The sequence below is a fragment of the Trachypithecus francoisi genome, unplaced genomic scaffold (assembly GCF_009764315.1).
Source record: "Trachypithecus francoisi isolate TF-2019V2 unplaced genomic scaffold, Tfra_2.0 Lachesis_group17, whole genome shotgun sequence".
NCBI lineage: Eukaryota > Metazoa > Chordata > Mammalia > Primates > Cercopithecidae > Trachypithecus > Trachypithecus francoisi.
Window position 1 is genome coordinate 36,052,099 of NW_022681462.1, and position 19,225 is coordinate 36,071,323.

The 19,225-nt window shown below is 35.8% G+C and overlaps 1 protein-coding gene and 1 pseudogene across 1 annotated transcript in view; one reads left to right on the forward strand and one right to left on the reverse strand.

Annotated features, from left to right (window-relative positions):
• DNAH6 (dynein axonemal heavy chain 6) overlaps nt 1-19,225 on the forward strand; it is a 353,105-nt gene that overhangs the window by 301,091 nt on the left and 32,789 nt on the right. Inside the window, exons 66-67 of the mRNA XM_033175267.1 lie at nt 16,427-16,587; nt 18,418-18,506. Coding sequence (XP_033031158.1) covers nt 16,427-16,587; nt 18,418-18,506 — 250 coding nt within the window. The remainder of the gene's footprint in view (nt 1-16,426; nt 16,588-18,417; nt 18,507-19,225) is intronic.
• On the reverse strand, nt 12,453-13,411 carry LOC117062112 (annotated as a pseudogene).

The window sequence follows — 19,225 nt, forward strand, 5'->3', positions numbered from 1 at the left end:
AGTAATTTGGAAACAATAAATTAAAACCATGAAAAGATGCCATTTCACACCTATCCAACTGGCAAAATGGTGGCAAAGATATGGAGCTATGGAAACAATTCATATTGCAAGGGGAGTAAAAAATAAGCAAAAATTATCTGGCAGCATATGTTAAAGTCAAAGAGGGCATCTTCAATATCTCAACAATTCACTACTGAATTTGCATCATCAAGAAAAAAATCAATCATATTTGTATAAGAAACCACATTCAAGTCCTTTTTTAAATAATTTCAACTCTTAGACTTATGTGGTATTTCATTTTCTGTTCCAGCATTAATTCATTTTAGAAAATGGCCTCCCACTGCATCCATGTTGCTGCAAAGAACGTATTATTCTTTTTATGCCTGCATAGTGTTCCATGGTGTATGTATACATTTTCTTTATTCAATTCACCATTGATGAGTACCTACCTAGGTTGATTCCATATCATTGCTACTGTGAATAGTGTCAAGAACATTTACAGAAACATTGTTTGTAATAACAAAAGTTGGAAATAACCTAAATTTCCATCTAGAAAATGAGTATATAAATTGATACATTCATAAAATGTAATATAATACAGTATAGCCATGAAAATGAATAAACTAGAATAATATCTATTAATATGACTCTCACACAAACTAATATTGAGCAAAAAAATTACATTTCAGAACTTAAATATTCAAGAAGTAGAATAAAATATGTAAAATTATTAAACAAGCAAATAATTGCATGTAACATTATTTAAGAATTCATATTTTTTTTAAAGTGTAAAGAAAGGTAGAGAAATTATTTGAAATCCAGAATATAAATGACCTTGGGAGTGGAGGTTAGGTGATGAGAGAGAAGTAAACAGGGAGAGGCAGACTGCAGTCTCAGATCTTGTAGATAATGTTTTATTTCTTAAGCTGGGTTGTGGATACATGAATACACATTGTATTAACTTCATCACTTTTGTGACTCTTAACTATTTCATAATAATTTTTAAAGTAAGGGTAGAATTCAAGATGACAATTAGAAAATTAAGAAGGTTATTAATCAGTAACTAATGAGTGCTAATTTCTTGATATATTCAGGAGGAAAAAAGAAGTATAGAATCACTGTATTCCCTTAGGAAAATAGTGGTTTAATGTATGTGTTAAAATTTTAGGGGAAAAGACTAAAATGATAAATGATCTGCAGCTTCCAAACAAGCAGAGGAGAAAAAGGATATAGTCCAATATTTCCATCCAAAAGCAGATAGGAATGAAGAAAATAAAAAATGAAGTATAGTAAGCCAAAAAGTCAAACTAGAGAGCAGAAATTAATGCAAATACCTACATAGGTATAAATATCTCACCTAAGAACAAATAAAAGTGATCAAGTTAGATTTCAAAGACAATTTTTATTTATATGCTGTTTAGAAATCACATATACAATATAAAAACAGTACAGAAGGTAGAAAATAAAGAAATTCAAAAGATACATGCCATGCAAATACTAATGAAAAGAGAGCTAGTAATAGTTCCAACGTATATCACAAAACAGAGTTTGAAGCAAAACATTTTATTAAAGATAAAATGGAAAACTACATGATATACAAAATGATCCACAAAGAGATACCAATTGTGAAATTGTACACAACTAACAACAAATGTTGAATTGTATAAAGCAAAAACTGGAGAAATTTATACAAGAAGAAATTGATGAATCAACATTAATATGGAAAATTTTAACACACCTAACAGAAACTGTCATGAAGCAAACAAAAGTTGCAAAATTAGTAAAAATATAAAATATTCAGACAGTGAAATTAAGAACTTCGATTTCTATACTTAACAAATGTAACAAATGCAAGATTTTCAAGTATCCATGGAACATTTACAAAAATTAGCCATGTGTTTAGAAAGACACATATTTCTAAAAGAAGACAGACATTTTTTCTGACCACAATAAAATCTTAGGAATCTATCCTAAAACATTATTTTTTAAACATTTTGGGAAACAAAAAAATGCACTTCTGCACGTCCATGTGTTAAAGAGAAAACATAATGGGAATTTCCATAAGTGGAAGTAGATGAAAAAAACAATATTACATATAAAAACCTGTAGGATGTAGTAATGTGGCACTTAGCGGTAAATTGATACATATTTGTGGACTTCTCATTCCAGTAACAACAAACTAAGGACTCAGATCAATATTTCCACTAAGAACACCCAGAAACCATAGACAAAATATTTAAGAGAATATATGTTTGAAGGTCTGGAGAATTAATAAATTAGTGAAGAATATTTAGGAGAAAAGGAAAACCTAGAGCAATGAGCCCAGCACTCAAGGCCGTTTTTTCCCTAGAGGCACCAGAGGAGGAGGCTAAAGGGCTGTGAAGCTGAGCAGACATTTTGATTACTACAAAGGACAAAGGAGACAAAATAAGAACCCAGAGCCCACTAAGTAGGAGGGGAGGCCAGTAAACCCCCCCTTACTTTAGGTTTGCACTCCAAGGAGATTTATCAAAACAAATAATGCCAGGTAAGAAATAAATGGTTTGGGAAAGAGGTTAAGATGATCCCTGACTACTAGTATGTCTGGATGCCTGCCAGAAAACATAAATCTTATCTGGGGGAACAGAACATTTTAGCTGCACAAGAAAATATGTACGAGAGAACCCCGGACTACGTGTTTAAAAACCAAGAAAAACAGTATATTAGAAACAGAGCACAGAGTATCCTGATAGTGGATACATGACATTAATTTTAAGATAACTTTAAAATGTTCAAGGAAATAAAAAATTGAGAAAATTGCAGACAATTTAAATTACTTAAAATAAAATTCTAGAATGTAAAAATATAACTGAGCCAGTCACAGTAGCTTATGCCTGTAATCTCAGCATTTTGGGAGGCTACGTAGGAAGATCACTTGAGCCCAGGAGTTTGAGACCAGACTGGACAACATAATGAGACATCATCATTACAAAAAATTAGCCAGGTGGAGTGGTGCGCACCTATAGTCCCAACTACTCAGGAGGCTGAAGTAAGAGGATCACCTGAGCCCAGGAGGTTGAGACTGCAGTGAGCCATGTTCATGCTACTGCACTCGAGCCTGAGTGACAGAGTGAGATCCTGTGTCAAAAAAAAAAAAAAGTATATATATAGATACACATATTTATAAGTGTGTGTGTATATATATCTATATATATAACTGAAAGAAAGAATTCAATATATCAATTTGATGAATTGAAAGTATAGAGAGACAAAACAATGGAAAAGATGGAAGAGAAGATAAGAGACAGAGATACAGTGGCAAGATCTATTAAAGTGTAGTTTGAGTCCCAGAAGGAGAGAAGAGTGCAGAATATTTTAATAAACAATGGCTGAGAATTTTCCAAAACGAAAGACATCCATCCACAGATTATATAAACTCTACTAAACTCCAAGCGTAATAAATGCAAAGAAAATTCTCTACCTAGACCCCTTACAGTGAATTGTGGGGGGAAAAAAGAACATATTAAAAACAGATTAACTTTAAAGATGCAACAAATTTGCCATTGACTGATTTCTCTGCAGAAATAACGAAATCTGGAAGACATATATTCTAAGTGTGGAAAGCAAATTACTGTCAAAACTTCTCTTAAAAAATGAAGTCAACATTAAGCCTTTTTTAGACAAAAAAGAATTGAAAATGGAAACCCAAAAATAAATTAAGCAGAATAATGGTGGAACTATATCAAAACTTGTGAGATACTCCTAAAGCCAGAATAAGAGGGAAATTTATAGGCTTAGATATATATGTTATATAAAAAAAAATCTAAAACTTAGTAATTAAATTCTACTAGAATTTTAAAAATAAAAATAAGAGCAAGAATTAATGACTTAGGAAACATACAATAGACAGGATCCAAAAGACCAAAAGTTAACTTTTTAAGCTTAATAAAACTAATAAATTCATGCTGAAACTGATTAGAGAGTCTAAAAAATTTTATCAAAATGAATAAGGGAATATCATTACAGATCAGCAGACATTAAAATGATTATATTATTTAAAAAACTTTTGTCATTGATGAAAATTTTAGTGAAATTTAAAGTTCCTCAAAAAACATAATTTTGAAAATTGATAAGCATAAATAGCATTGCTGAATAGTCCAATAATTTAAATAATATTTTAAATTATTATTTAAAATAAATAATTTTAAAAGAAATTTATTATTAGAAACCCTCCCACAATAAAAGCATAAAAAGTCAAATACTTCAAGACAAATATAATAAAAGACATGTAAGATCTCACCACAGAAAAGTATATAATATTACTGAAGGAAATCAAAAAGACCTAAGTAAATGGATGGATATGCCATATTTATTAAGTGGAAGACTCAGTATTGTAAAGATATCAGTTCTCTTCAAGTTCATCTATATATTCAATGCCACCACATCAAAATACCATTCAGTGTTTTGGGTGGAAATTGACAAGATACTTCTAAAACTTACATATAAACGCAAGGACCAAGAAAAACCAAGCCAAGTATTATATCAGCAAACAATGGCAGAGTAGAAATTCCAAAAATCTATCTCTACACGTGTAAAGAAAATGTATGTGCTAAGTTCAAGAGTACATTAAGTCAGGTATCTGGGCCAATGTGACTCAGCAAGTTTGGAGCACAGGCACAAAACTCTTAATTGTTATATAACCTGTTTGTGTAAACTCATACTTGGCTCTGAGCCACTATTTGTAAAAGGTACAACTGCCCTGCTGATGCTGTACATACTGTTCACACCCAGAGAGAGAGAGTGGAGTTGCTGACCCTGTAAGGGAGAGCCATGGGGGCGGCAGGAGCCGTGGAGCCAACCGCTGAGAAGGGCTGCAGCCAGAGCAGGCAACCAAGATAAAGACGGACAGAGCAGCCAGAGAATAAAAGCCATATTTTACCTGCCTATGGCCCCCCGAATGTTCTTTCAGCTATCTGCCACCCGTCCACCCACTCCCCCTCAGACCTCAGAATGGGCTGGAACCTGACACTTGGTGTGACAACACAAAAATAACAGTCTAGCAAAAACTGTCCTAGTCAACTTTATCAAAACTCTGGAAAATAACCAAAGGTTTCAGCAACCAAGTGAATGCTTAATAAAGAAAAAACAGCTGAATCTAGACAGGAGAGCTTTGTGGCATTTTAATTTACCCCAACCCACATTCTCTAGCTGAGCAGTGGTGTGAGTTCCTGGTGCCATAGTGAACAGAAAATATCTTGTTCGTGGGGGGTTGTAGTTGTTTGTTTTGGCCTGTCTGGTGTTTCTTTGAAGGACTAGGTCACAGGTCTTGATTTTATTTCATCTAACTAGGAATGCTCCAGGAGAGAGTTATTACCCTGGAAGATTTTGTCAAAATTATTTAAAGGTAAAATGTATGAGCCACTGCCTCCTGGCCCAAGGGATAACAGTTGAGGCAACAAGCAGACAAAGCAGAAAGCCTGGGAGGAAAGGTGAGAGTAAGATGCTTTGGGAAACAAAAAGTTTGAAAATCTCCCACATATTTTTGGGAATCCAGAAGGCCACACTCATGTTCTCGGTTGGGTGTGTACTCACAAAAGACATGAGAAGGAACTAAGCTGTAACCTCTGGCTGACCTTCAGGCTTGGCCGAGCCAGGAAGTGAAGGCTAATGCAGATTTGTAAACTGCTCAGCTGAGTGTTGAAATCAGACCCCAAGGCACACACAGAGCCCATCTGCAAAATCTGGGAAATTTTTGTTGTGGTTATTTCAGACATTTAATGAAATCTCTGTTGAATTACTAGCTAATCTAGTAACACTAAACTAGTTGAATAGAGACATACAAGAAAGAATACTGACCTTACAAAATTAGTTCACAAAAGTCAATTAAAAAAACCAAAGACAACAACAAGAAACACTGGGAAGTGGAGACAGTCTAATTTCCAGAGTTGTGACATTATAATATTCTAAATGTCTGCTTTACAACAACAACAAAAAATACAAAGTATCCAAAGAAATAAGAAATTATGACCCATTCAAAAACAATAAAAACTGACCCTGATGAATGCCAGACATTGGGCTTACTAGACAAAAACTTTAAATCAACTATTTTACATATGCTCATACAGTTAAAGGATACATGAACAAAGAACTAAAGGAAAACATGAGAATGACGCCTCACCAAAATAGAGAATATCAATGAGATAGAATTTATTAAAAGGAACCAAGTAGAAATTTGGAGATAAAAAGTACAATAATTAAAATGGAAAATATACAAAAGGGATACAACAATAGATGTTAAGAAACAGAAGAAAGAACTGTGAACAACAGATAGGTCTGTTGAGATTACTCAATTTGATGGGCAGAAAGAAAAAAATACAAACAGAACCTGCCAGGTGTAGTGGCTCATACCTGTAACCCTAGCACTGCAGGAGGCCAAGGTGGAAGGATCATGTGAAGCTAGGAGTTACAGACCAGCCTAGGCAACAAGGCAATACCCTGCCTCTGCAAATAATAATAATAATAATAATTTGCCTGGCATGGTGGCATGTGCCTGTAGTCTACTTGGGAGGCTGAGGCAGGAAGATTGCTTGTGCCCAGGAGTTTGAGGCTCCAGTGATCTAAGATCATGCCACTGCACTGTAGCCTATTGGCAGAGCAAGATCCTGTGTCAAAAAAAAAAAAGGTGGGCCGGGCACAGTGGCTCACACCTTTAATCCCAGCACTTTGGTAGGCCAAGGCAAGTGGATCACCAGAGGTCGGGAGTTTGAGACCACCTTGCCCAACATGGAGAAACCCTGTCTCTACTAAAAATACAAGATTTGCTGGATGTGGTGGTGCGTGCCTGTAATCCCAGATACTCAGGAGACTGACGCAGGAGAATCGCTTGAACCTGGGAGGTGGAGTTTGCAGTGAGCTGAGATTGCACCATCGCACACAAAGAGCAAAACTCAGTCTCAAAAAAAATAAATAAATAAAAGTTGACATAACTAAGATACCTGAGAGATACCATCGACCATACCAACATACACTAATGGAAATCTGAGAAGAGGAGAAAGAGGGGGAAAGAACAAACATTTGAAAAAATAATGTCCCATACTTCCCAAATTGATAAAAGATATGAATCTACACATCCAAAGACCTTAATGATTCTAAGTAGGATAAACTCAAAGAAGGCTATACCAAGACACACTATAATCAAACTATCAAAAGACAAGACAAAGAAATAATCCTGAAAGCAGCAAGAGAGAAGTGAACTTTCACAGATAAGAGATTCTCAGTAAAATTAATGGCTGTTTCTCATCAGAGTCCATGACAGCAGAGGCAATGGAATGGCATATTCAAAGTGCTGGGGGTGAAAGAGGGACTGTTAACCAAGAATTCTATATCTGGCAAAATGATCCTTCAAAAATGAAGAAAAATTTAAGATATCCCCAGGTAAACAAAAACTGAGAAGGTCTGTCACTAGCAGAACTGCCCTACAAGAAATACTAAAATGAGTTGTTCAGACTAAAATGAAAGGACACTAGACAGCAAATTGAATTCATACAAAGAAATAAATAACCCAAGTAAGCATAACTACATAGGTAAATATATGTCACTAATAATATACTTTTGGCTTATAATTCCTCTTTTCATTTTGTATATAATTAAAAAGGCAAAAGCACAAAACAATAATTATAAATATATGTTGGTGGTCATACAATGTATAAAAATGTAGTTTGTGACACGATAACAACACAATAGAAGGCAGAGCTATGTAGTAGCAAATTTTGCATACAACTGAAACTAAATTGGTATTATTTCAAATTTAAATTTTTATGAATTCAGATGTTAATTGTAATCCGTGACATGATCACTATGAACACAATTAAAAATATATACAATATAGTAAAAGAAATGAGCAGAGAATCAAAATCAATATCTAACTAACCAAAAGAAGGCAGTGATGGAGGAATTGAGGAACAAAAAAGATATGACATGTAAAAAAATCATAAAAGTACATTCTTCCTTATTAGTAATTATATTAAATGCAAATGGATTAAAGTCTCCAATTTAAAGACAGAGATTGGCAGAATGGATTTCAAACACACACACACACACACAATTAATTCAATTACATGCTGCCTACAAGAGATTCACATGAAATCCAACCAGTAACTAAAAGAGCTGAAGTGGCTATAATATCAGGAAGAAAAATAGACTTCAAGACAAAAGTTGTTACAAAAGACAAGGATATAATTTAATGATAAGACAGTCATCAAAAAGACATAACGATTGTCAACCAAGTCCCAAAATATATAAAGTAAAAACTGACAGAATTGAAGGCAGAAACAGTTCAATGAAAACAGTTCGAAATTTCAATGTCCCTTCTTTAATAATGGATAGAACAATTATGAAAAAAAGATAAGGTAATAGAAGACTTCAACAACATTAAAACTAATATTAACAGATTTGACAGACATATATAGAACACTGTACCCAACAATATCAGAATAAACCTTCTTCTCAAGTACACATAGTACATTCTCCTGGATAGTTTATATGTCAGGCCACAAAGCAAGTCTCAATAAACTTAAGAAGATTGAGCCATAAAAAGCATCTTTTCAAACACTAATGGAATAAAATTAGAAATGAATAACAGAAGGAAATATGGACAATTCAAAAATATATGGAAATTAAATGATACCCTTTTAAGAAATCACAAGGGAAATTAGAAAATGTTCATTTTTTAAAACTTCAACTTCTACTTTAGATTCAGGTTTCTTAACATGTGTGCATATTGCATGCTGCTGAAGTTTGGATACAAATGATCCTATCACCAAAGTAGTGAGCATAATACCCAAGAGTTAGTTTTTCAACCCTCTCTTCCTCCCCTATCTGGTAGTCTCCAGTGTCCATTTTTCCAATCTTTATGTCCTTGTATACCCAATGTTTAGTTTCCCCTTATAAATGAGAATATTCAGTATTTGGTTTTCTGATTCTGTGTTATAGTAATGACCTCCAGCTGCATCCACGTTGCTGCAAAGGACCAGATTTTATTCCTTTATGTGGTTGCATCATATTCCATGATTTATAGTACCACATTTTCTTTATCCAATCCACCATTATGAGAGAATCTAGGTTGACTGAATATCTTTGCTATCGTGAATACTGCAAGTGCATGTGTATTCTTAGTAGAATAATTGATTTTCTTTTGGATATATACCCATTAATGGGAATAGTGGGTTGAATAGTAATTCTGTTTTAAGTTCTTTCATAAATCTCCAAATTGCTTTTTAAAGTGGCTGAATTAGTTTACACTGTGAATGAATGCATAGTTTATACACCGACAGTGTGTAAGTGTTCCATTTTCTATGCAGCCTCACTAGCATCTGTTAATTTTTGACTTTTTAATAATAGCCATTCTGACTGGTGTGAGATGGTATCTCATTGTGGTTTTTATTTGCATTTCTCTGATGATTAGTGACATTGAGCTTTTTTGTATGCTTTTGGATGCCTGAATGCCTTTTTTTGAAAAGTGTTATTCATATCTTTTGTCCACTTTTTAATGGAGTTTTTTGCTGTTGAATTAACTTTCTTATGGATTCTGAATATTAGACTTTTTCAGATACTTATTTTCTCCCAGTCTGTAGGTTGTATTTACCCTGTTGATAGTTTCTTTTTCTGCACAAAAAGTCTTCCACTTAATTTGGTCCCATATATCAATTTTTGATTTTTTGAAATTGCTTTGGAGTACTTAGTCATAAATTCTTTTCCAAGGCTGATGTCTAAAATGGTGGTTCCTGGGTTATCTTCTAAGATTTTTATAGTTTGAGGTCTTACATTTAAACCTTTAATCCATCTGGAGTTAATTTTGGTATATAGTGAAACATAAGAGTTCAGTTTCATTCTTCTGCATATAGTTAGTCAGCTATCCTAACATCATTTATTAAGCGGAAAACCTTTTCCCCATTGCTTATTAGTGCCAGTGTTATCAAAGATGAGATGACTGTAGGTGTGTGGCTTTATTTCTGGGGTCTCTATTCTGTTCTCTTGGTCTATGTGTCTGTTTTTGTACCAGTACCATGCTGTTTTGGTTACTGTAGCCTTATAGTACAGTTTGGAGTTGGGTAATATAATGCCCCAGCTTTGTTCTTTTTACGCAGGATTGCTTTGGCCATTCAGATTCTTTTTTGGTTATATATGAATTTTAGAATAGTTTTGCAGTTAAATGGGTAGTTTGATAGGAATAGTGTTGAATCTGTATATTGCTTTGGGCAGTATGGTCATTTTAACAGTATTGATTCTTCAAGTGAATTAGCATGGAATGTTTTTCTATTTGTTTGTGTCATTTTTGTGTCATTTACGATTTCCTCTGGTAGTATTTTGCAGTTCTCCTTGTAGAGATCTTTCACCTCCTTGGCTAGATGTATTATTCTTTTTGTGGCTATTGTAAATGGCATTCCTTTCTTGATTTGGCTCTCAGTTTAAATGTTATTGTTGTGTAGAAATGCTATTGATTTTTGTGCATTGATTTTGTATCCTGAAACTTACTGAAGACATTTATCAGTCTTCCAGTTACAAAATCAAATGATTGGAGAAGAAAGATAGTTTGAGTTCTTCTTTTCCTATTTGGATGTATTTTATTTCTTTCTCTTGCCTGATTGTTTTGGCTATGATTTCCAGTACTATCTTGAAAAGGAGTGGTGAAAGTGGGAATCCTTGTCTTGTTCCAGTTCTCAAGGGGAATGATTCTAGCTTTTGTCCATTCAGTATGATATTGACTGTGGATTTGTCATAGATGATTCTTAATATTTTGAAGTATGTCCCTTCAATGCCTAGTTTCTTTGTTAATAATTTTTGTCATGAAGAAATGTTGGATTTTATCAAAAGCCTTTTCTGTGTCTATTGAGATGATCATATGCTTTTTTTATTTTAATTCAGTTTTTGTGGTGAGTCACATTTACTGATTTGTGTCTGTTGAAGCAACATTGCATCCCAGGAATGAAGCCTACTTGCTTATGGTGAATTAGCTTTTTAATATGCTGCTGGATTCACTTTTCTAGTATTTTGTTGAGAATTTTTGCATCTATGTTCATCAGGGATATTGGCCTGATGTTTTCATTTTTGTTGTGTCTATGCCAGATATTGGTATCAGGATGATGCTGACTTCACAGAATGAGTGAGAGAGGAGTCCTTGCTTTTTTAATTTTTGGAATAGGATTGGTACCAGCTCTTCTTTGTATATCTGGTAGAATTCCACTGTGAATCTTTCTGGTCCAGGGCTTTGCTTGGTAGGATTTTTATTCCCAATTCAATTTCATTACTCATTATTGGTCTGCTTAGGATTTCTGTTTTTTCCTGGTTCAATCTTGGGAGGTGGTGTGTCTCCAGAAATTGATCCATTTCCTCTAGACTTTTCATGTTTCTGTGCAGAAAGTTATTAATAATAGTCTCTGAGGATCTTTTGTATTTCTGTAGGATTAGTTGTGATATCACCTTTGTCGTTTCTGATTGTGTTTATTTGGATCTTCTCTCTTTTTTTGTTTGTTAATCTAGTTAGCGTCTATCAATCCTGTTTATCCTTTCAAAAAACAAACTGTTGGTTTTATTCATTCTCTTTTTCAGTGGTCAAGGTTTATTGGGGATTTTAGTTGGAATGACACTTGGATAGTTGGTTGCATTGTTTATATGTAGATCTTTTCACATTATATGGTAATGTACACTACTGATATATATAGAGATCACAAAATAAGATCCTTTGGAACAATTATGCACAAGGCATGCGATATTAGATTTATACACTGGATCCCAGGATGTGACTGACTGGGAAAGAATGTTGAACTAGGAATGTCCAGTGAAGGAGCCAGAAAGTTATATACATACAGTAAACATCCATCTGGCTCAAGGGGCAACTGCAGCATGTGCAGCATTGGCAGAGTTGCCTCAGAGTTGGTAAAACTATTTCACACTGACCAGTTTAGGACTACACAAGATTAATACCATCTAACATCAGGATATAGCTGTAGGATTTTACAAACCATTCCTATGTCCAACTTCAGGAATTGATGTTTTTCCCAGTGCATCTTAAAATATTGCTGCTTTGATCACAGATCAGATAAAAAGGACAACAGGCACAACCTCCAACTAAAATCCTACTGTAGCCTAGACAGTGAAATGGTATGACATCAGAAGACTTTAAAATTGCAGGTCTTTTTAGAGTCCCCAAAGTATAACTGCACTCTTCTTCAAACAGGCCTCTTCCTCAGGAGTCAGAGTCACCTTCACACAAGGTCGGAGATTCCATTTTGTCCCAAAATGCAAGGAACACTAAGGAAGACATTATCCTTTATTCCATAGAGACCCTTAATCATGGTGGAAATTAGGTGCACCCACCTAAGATTCTTCATTATACTCTCTGCCAAATCTGCCACAGAGGGTCCAATGCCCCAGCCTTTGAGTTTGATCACCTCATAAGCACTCTCAACCACCTACTTGTGAGCCTCTTTCCACTGTTACTTATCTATATCAGTCCCCAAATCTGGGTGCAGAGTCTTCAAGGAGGCACCAGCAACATTCACTCCACTCCATACAGACACACTGGAATCTCCATGTTCCCCAAGGACCTACCCCTGACAGCTTAATGAGTGAACTCCCAGCCTTTCCCCCATCAGGTAACGGAATTGGGCTGAATCCAGATTGCAACCATTTTCAATAACACAGTTTTGGGGAAAGCCACTTATCTTCCAAGCTACATGGGTCAAGATATCCACTGGATTTGAAACAATAAGCAAATTGCAGTTCAGCCTGTATTTTACAACATTAGGAATGATGAATTTAAAGATGTTCATGTTATGCTGGACCAAATTAAGATGGCTTTCTCCCTCTTGCTGATGTGCCCAAGCAGTGAAAATGACCAACTTGGAGTTTGCAGTTACATTAGTCTTTGCCAGAGACAATCTTTGGTGTTCTAAAGAAAAGGCTGCCATGTTGGAGATCCATCATCTCTCCCTTCAATTTATCTTCCATGACATCAACAAGAGCAAGTTCATCTACTGAGTCCTTTGTGGACTTGTTGGCATGGCCTGTGCCATGCCAACAGCACCAATCCCAGCAACTATAATCTTATTCTAGGGGGGTCTCTTCTTCCTCTAGAAGATTATGAATCAGCTGATCCTTGAGAGTTGCCATATTGAACTTGGAACCAAAAGGAATCGGGAATGCACATCCAGCAGGTGTCAGGGGCACATGACAATGAGATCCGGACTCGGCGGCAGTGGCTCCAGCACCTGGCTTTATTAATTCTTTGTATGGATTTTGGGGTCCCAATTTCATTTAGTTCTGCTCTGATTTTGGTTATTCCTTTTCTTCTGCTAACTTCAGGATTTGTTTGTTCTTGTTCTAGTTGCTCTAATTGCAATATTAGATCGTGAATCTAATTCTCAGTGTAAGAATTTAGCACTACAAACTTTTTTTTTTTTTTTTTTGAGACAGGATCTCAGTCTGTTGCCCAGGCTGTACTGTGGTGGAGTGATCATGGCTCATTGCAGCCTCAACCTCCCCAGAGTCAGGTGATCCTCCCTCCTCTACCTCCCAAGGAGCTGGGACTACAGGCACACATCACCATGCCTGGCTAATTTCTGTATTTTTTGTAGAGACAGGGTTTTGCCAGGTTGCCCAGGATCATCTCAAACTGAGTTCAAGTGCCCTCCCCCTCAGCCTCCCAAAGTGCTGGGATTACAGGCACTGCATCCAGACATACTGTAAACTTTTAACGCTGCTTTTACTGCATCCCAGATATTTCAGTATGTTGTCTCTCTCTTTTCATTTGTTTCAAAGAAGTGTTTTATTTCTGTCTTAATATGTTGTTTACCCAAAAGTCACTCAGAAGAAAGTTGTTTAGTTTCCATGTAATTATGTGGTTTTGAGAGATCTTGATATTGATTTCTATTTTAATTCCACTGTTGTCTGAGAGTATGCTTGGTATGATTTTGATCTTTTTGAATCTATCGAATCTATTATGGTTAAGCTTGTGGTTGATCTTAGACTATGTTCCATATACAGATGAGAAAAATGTATATTCTGTGGTTGATGGGTGGAGTATTCTGTAGATAGCTCTTAGATCCAATTGATTAAGTGTCTAATTTATGTCCAGAATTTTTTTGTTAGTTTTCTGCCTCAATGATCTGTCTAATACTGTCAGTGGGATGCTGAAGTACCCCAACTATTATAATGTAGCTTTCCAAGTATTTTTGTAGGTCTTGAAGTAGTTGTTTTATGAATCTGTGTATTCCAGTGTTGGGTGCATCTATATTTAGGATAGTTAAGTCTTTTTGTTGAGTTCAACCCATTACCATTATGTAATGCCCTTCTTTGTCCTTTTTTACTGTTGTCAATTTAGTCTTGTTTCTGCAATATAAGAATAGTCACCTCCTCTTCTCTTGTTTTCCTTTTGCATGATAGATCTTTCTCCACCCCTTTATTTTGAGCCTGTTGGTTTTGTTACATGAGAAATGGATCTCTTGAAGATAGAAGATGGTTGGGTCTTACTTTTTTTTCCAACTTGCTACTCTGTGCCTCTTAAATGGGGTGTTTAGACCACTTATATCCAACGTTAATATTGATATGTAAGGTTTTGATCCTGTTGTGATATTTTTAGCTGGTTGCTTTGTAGTCTTGATTGTGTAGTTGCTTTATAGAGTCTGTGGGCTCTGGACCTAAGTGTCTTTGTGGTAGCAGGTATCACTCCTTCATTTCCGTGTTTAGAGCTCTTTTATGAATCTTTTGTAATGCTGGTCTAGTGGTAAAGAATTGCCTTAGCAATTGCTTATCTGAAAAAGCTTTTATTTCTCCTTTGCTTATGAATCTCAGTCTGACAGGATATGAAATTGTTGGTTGGAATTTCTTTTCTTTAAGAATGCTGAATATAGTTATGTTATCTCTTCTGACTTGTAATGTTTTTGCTGAGAAGTCTGCTGTTAGCCTTATGGGATGACCTTTGTAAGTGATCTGACCTTTTCCTCTAGCTGCCTTTAAGAATTTTTTTTTCACATTGATCATGGAAAGTTTGATAACTATGTGTCTTGGGGATGGTCTTCTTATATAGTATCTCCTAGAGTTTCTCTGAATTTCCTGAAATTGCATGACAACCTCTCTAGCAATATTGGGGAAACTTTCAAGGACTATATTCTCAAATATATTACCCAAGTTGTTTACCTTTTCTCTCTCAGGAATGCCAGTATGGCATAGGTTTTATCTATTTGCATAATCTCATATTTCTCATAGGCTTTGTCCATTTTTTAAATTCTTTCTTCTTTATTTTTGCCTAACAGGGTTGTTTTGAGGTACCAGTCTTTGAGCTCTGAAATTCTTTTTTTGACTTGGCCTAGTATGTTGTTAACGCTTCCCATTTTATTTTGAAATTCCTATAGTGATTTTCCAATTCCAGGAGTTCAGTTTTGTTTTTTCTTCATATAGCTGTGTCATCTTGCAACTCTTGGATCATTTTACTGGCTTTTTTGGACTAGATTTCAACTTTTTCTTGGATCTCATTGAGCTTCCTTGCCATCCAGATTCTGAATTCTATATCTGTCATTTCAGACGTTTCAATCTGGTAGGATCCATTGCAATCATTTAGAGGGAAGGAAACTGATTTTTTGAATTGTCATAGTTCTTGTGCTGATTCCTAATTATCCAAGAGGGCTAGTATTTATCATTTTCAAGTTTCTGTCATTTCAGTGAGGCTTTTTATTTTTGTATTCCTGTTTTTCTTTGAGGGTTTGACTGTGGTGTATGTTGTGTATAGTTCATTGGCTTTGCTTCTGGGTGCTTTCAGAGGGCCAATGCTTTGCACAGGTTTCTTAGTTGTAGCTAGTTTCCCACATTGGCTTTCACAGATGCTGTGTGATTAATCGATGGCATTAGAATTCAAAATTGTTTTTGCCTTTTGGGATAAGGAGAGGTACTGTTTTTTGACCTCGGTGGTGGTACATGTGCACATTTGCTTTGTGAGAATTCATTGAGCCATACACTAATAATATGTATTTTTCTGTATATATGTTAGACTTTAATTTTTTAAGTATTTAAAAACTGATCTATAGTGTTGTTAGAAGTTAGGATAATGATTACCTGTGGGAAGAAGGAAGGGGAAATCATTGAGGCAGAGAAAGACATAAAAGAAATGTCTGTGGTATATCAGCACAGTTCTCTTCTCAACCACAGGTATTGATTTGTGATCATTTGTAGAGCTGTATATTCGGTTTTTGCACTTTTCTATGTGGGTCATGGTAAAAATATTTTTAAAAACAAGAAATAAGGAAAACATATTTGTACTCCTATTGGAATGAGGATTCAAAATGTATATATGTATATATATCCTAAGCAAGAGTCTACTGTATTTACATTTCTTGATATCGATTTTGCTTTAAAATAGCATAAGATGATATTTTGTTGTTGCCGTTTAATTAAGGGTGCAGTCAATTTCACTGGGGCAAGGACAGGGACCTATTGCTGAAAAAATGATCAAGGATGCAATGAAATCAGGAAACTGGGTATTTTTGCAAAACTGCCATCTTGCTGTTTCTTGGATGTTGGCAATGGAAGAGCTCATTAAAACCTTCACAGATCCAGGTATGTTGAGCACATGTTGAGCACATAGCCCCTGCATAATAATAACATTTTGATGTAACCTTTTCTTGTTGAATTCATTCCTTATAGTAATTCATTATTGTAGGCATTATGTTTCCCTATATTAAAGAGGAGAAATTTGAGACCTAGACAGATTTAGCTAATTTACACAACCAGGGTTTGACAAAAGGCCTTCAGAACTACAAGTTGAGGCTAGGATCCACTGGATCATTTCTGTTTCTTATTGCCTTCTATGAGAGGTCATTTGAATTTGAAATATATTATTTATAGGCATATTAAAAAGAAAAATATACTTAGGACAAACAAAAGAAATTAAATATTTCCCTATATAACGAGAAATGTCAAGGAACAGAGTTCAAATTACCACCAATTCCCTTAGAGTAGTTTTTTACCACCTTTTATCCTCTGTAACCCACATGGCAACTAACCTTTACATGTGCCTCAGAGCCACACCCACCCCATGGGCATGCCCAGCATTACTCATAGTTGCTGGCACTAGCTATTATCTCACCACTTTTTTGCCCACTCAAGAAAGTGTAATGGGCTGCAAAGAGAGGAAGTGGAATTAGAATCTACTCATTTTAAAGTGTTAGTATAAAAATAACCAAAATCTCAGGAACTATTTTATTGGTAACAAATTGTGTGGGTCCCATTCTACCACTCTGCTGTGAAGGCCTCGGGTAGAACTTCCAGGCAAGCATATCCAGAGAGAGCCCTTTCTCTGAGGCCTTTCTTTGTGCCCTCACTACAGAAAGCTTTCTGGAAAGGTAAGAACTATGCAGATGATCTTGCAAATCACTTTATTTAGTGCTACTTATTAAGGTGAAGAGCTGCTCCTTTCCAGAGTCCCCAGTCTGCACTGTTCACTGAGCCAGCTCAGGGTTTAGCAGCCTTCCCCTAAAGCCCTTCACTTCCTGGCCCCCTGCCCTCACCCCCAAGCCTTCTGCAGGTTGCTTCTGATAAAGGTAAGGACTCATTTTTATCCACCATTCATAATCTCCACCATTTCCATTCCTTTGCAGTCAAATAAGAGATGGCCTGCTTCCTGCTGGGCCTGTGGCTTATTTCTATTTAAATAATTAAAGAGAAATGACAAGGAGGTCTTCAGTACTGGTCAGAGGTCCCCAATGATTAGGAATATAATTAAGAAACAAATGTTAGAGAGGCATCAAAAAAGCAATTTGCTGTGGTGGTACTACATGAGCCTCCAGAATATGGAGATGCCGTTCAGCTTCACTATAACTAGGACAAGAGCATTTGCCAGTTCTTCAAGGAGACTGGATGGGCTAATGAAGCCAGCTGAAGTTGTTTGTGTATTTTAAGTGCTTACTAAACTTAAGTGGATAGAAAAGTCCTATTCTGGCCCTTGCTATAATCATTTATAACCTGACCATTTAAGTTCTGATATTGGCCATTTTCATGCCCCTTGTGTTAAATTAAATGGTCAAAAAATCCTCATGAGAATAAATACGTGGGCAATAACTGCCCGCTTTTTCAACTGAAAATGTTTCCCATTTCAAAGATAAGACCCTTAATAGTTCAGTAACTATTAAAAATGAACATGTTCCTAATGTATTTACCCAAATGTGCCTACTTCTTGACTGCCAAACCCTCCTAACATGAAGTTTCTAAAACAACGCATCTTACTCCCATTTTAAAACAGTTTACAATATACTTGTAATAGATTAACTAGGTCTTTAAACAAAGCTTTATAGGATTTTTTCCTTCTATAGAATAATTGTTTCTTATGGAAAAGTGCTGCTACCAACTAAACATTTTCCTTTTTTGTTGTTTTATCTTTGTTTTAAACAGATGGTGCTATTAAGGACACTTTTCGACTTTTTTTAAGCTCCATGCCTAGTAATACATTTCCTGTTACAGTTCTTCAAAATTCTGTCAAGGTAATGTATGCATATGGTTGGAACAATGTGAAATGGTTGGTTTCAGAATATTCATCTAGTGCCTCCAAGGATATCAGAGCCTGCACAGAAGCATGTGGGGGTCTGCGTGGCCAGGATGGGGAGGTGAAGTCAGTATCTTTTCATCTTTAACAAGCAGGGAAATGATTGCCCAACCCCATCCTTGCATATTCTAGTCCTACTGGTATTCAGCTCTTCCAGCTCTCACCCTCACAAGAAAATGTTAAGGGTACAGAGTGATGAGAAGAGAACCCCTTCCAGAGTTAAGGGAATGTTTCAGTATTTGAGAAACAGGAAAGCCTACAAGCCATACTAGTATGGCTGTTGGATTTTAATGCTGGAGGTTTATGATCTATGGCAAGCCTCTGCATATGAGGAATAAGAGGTGCTTTTTCCCTCCCTGTCCCATGTCATGGGACATCAGGGGACAAACTAGGGGACAATGCCATATGTCAGGATGATGCAAAATTCAATGAGGAAACCTTGAGCATGCTTTCTGGCCTGTGTTTAGAAAAAATGGACACTAAGTAGAAGTGTCTGAGGTTCTTGTTGAACATGTGGTTCAACCACTGTAGGTCTGAGAACCCTGCCATTCCATGTTCTCCCTGGACTGTGCCTGAGCAAGATACAAAGCAGGCTCAAACATGCCAGGAATGCCCCACCTCCCCATGAACATCAGCTATCTACATCATCTCAATGGC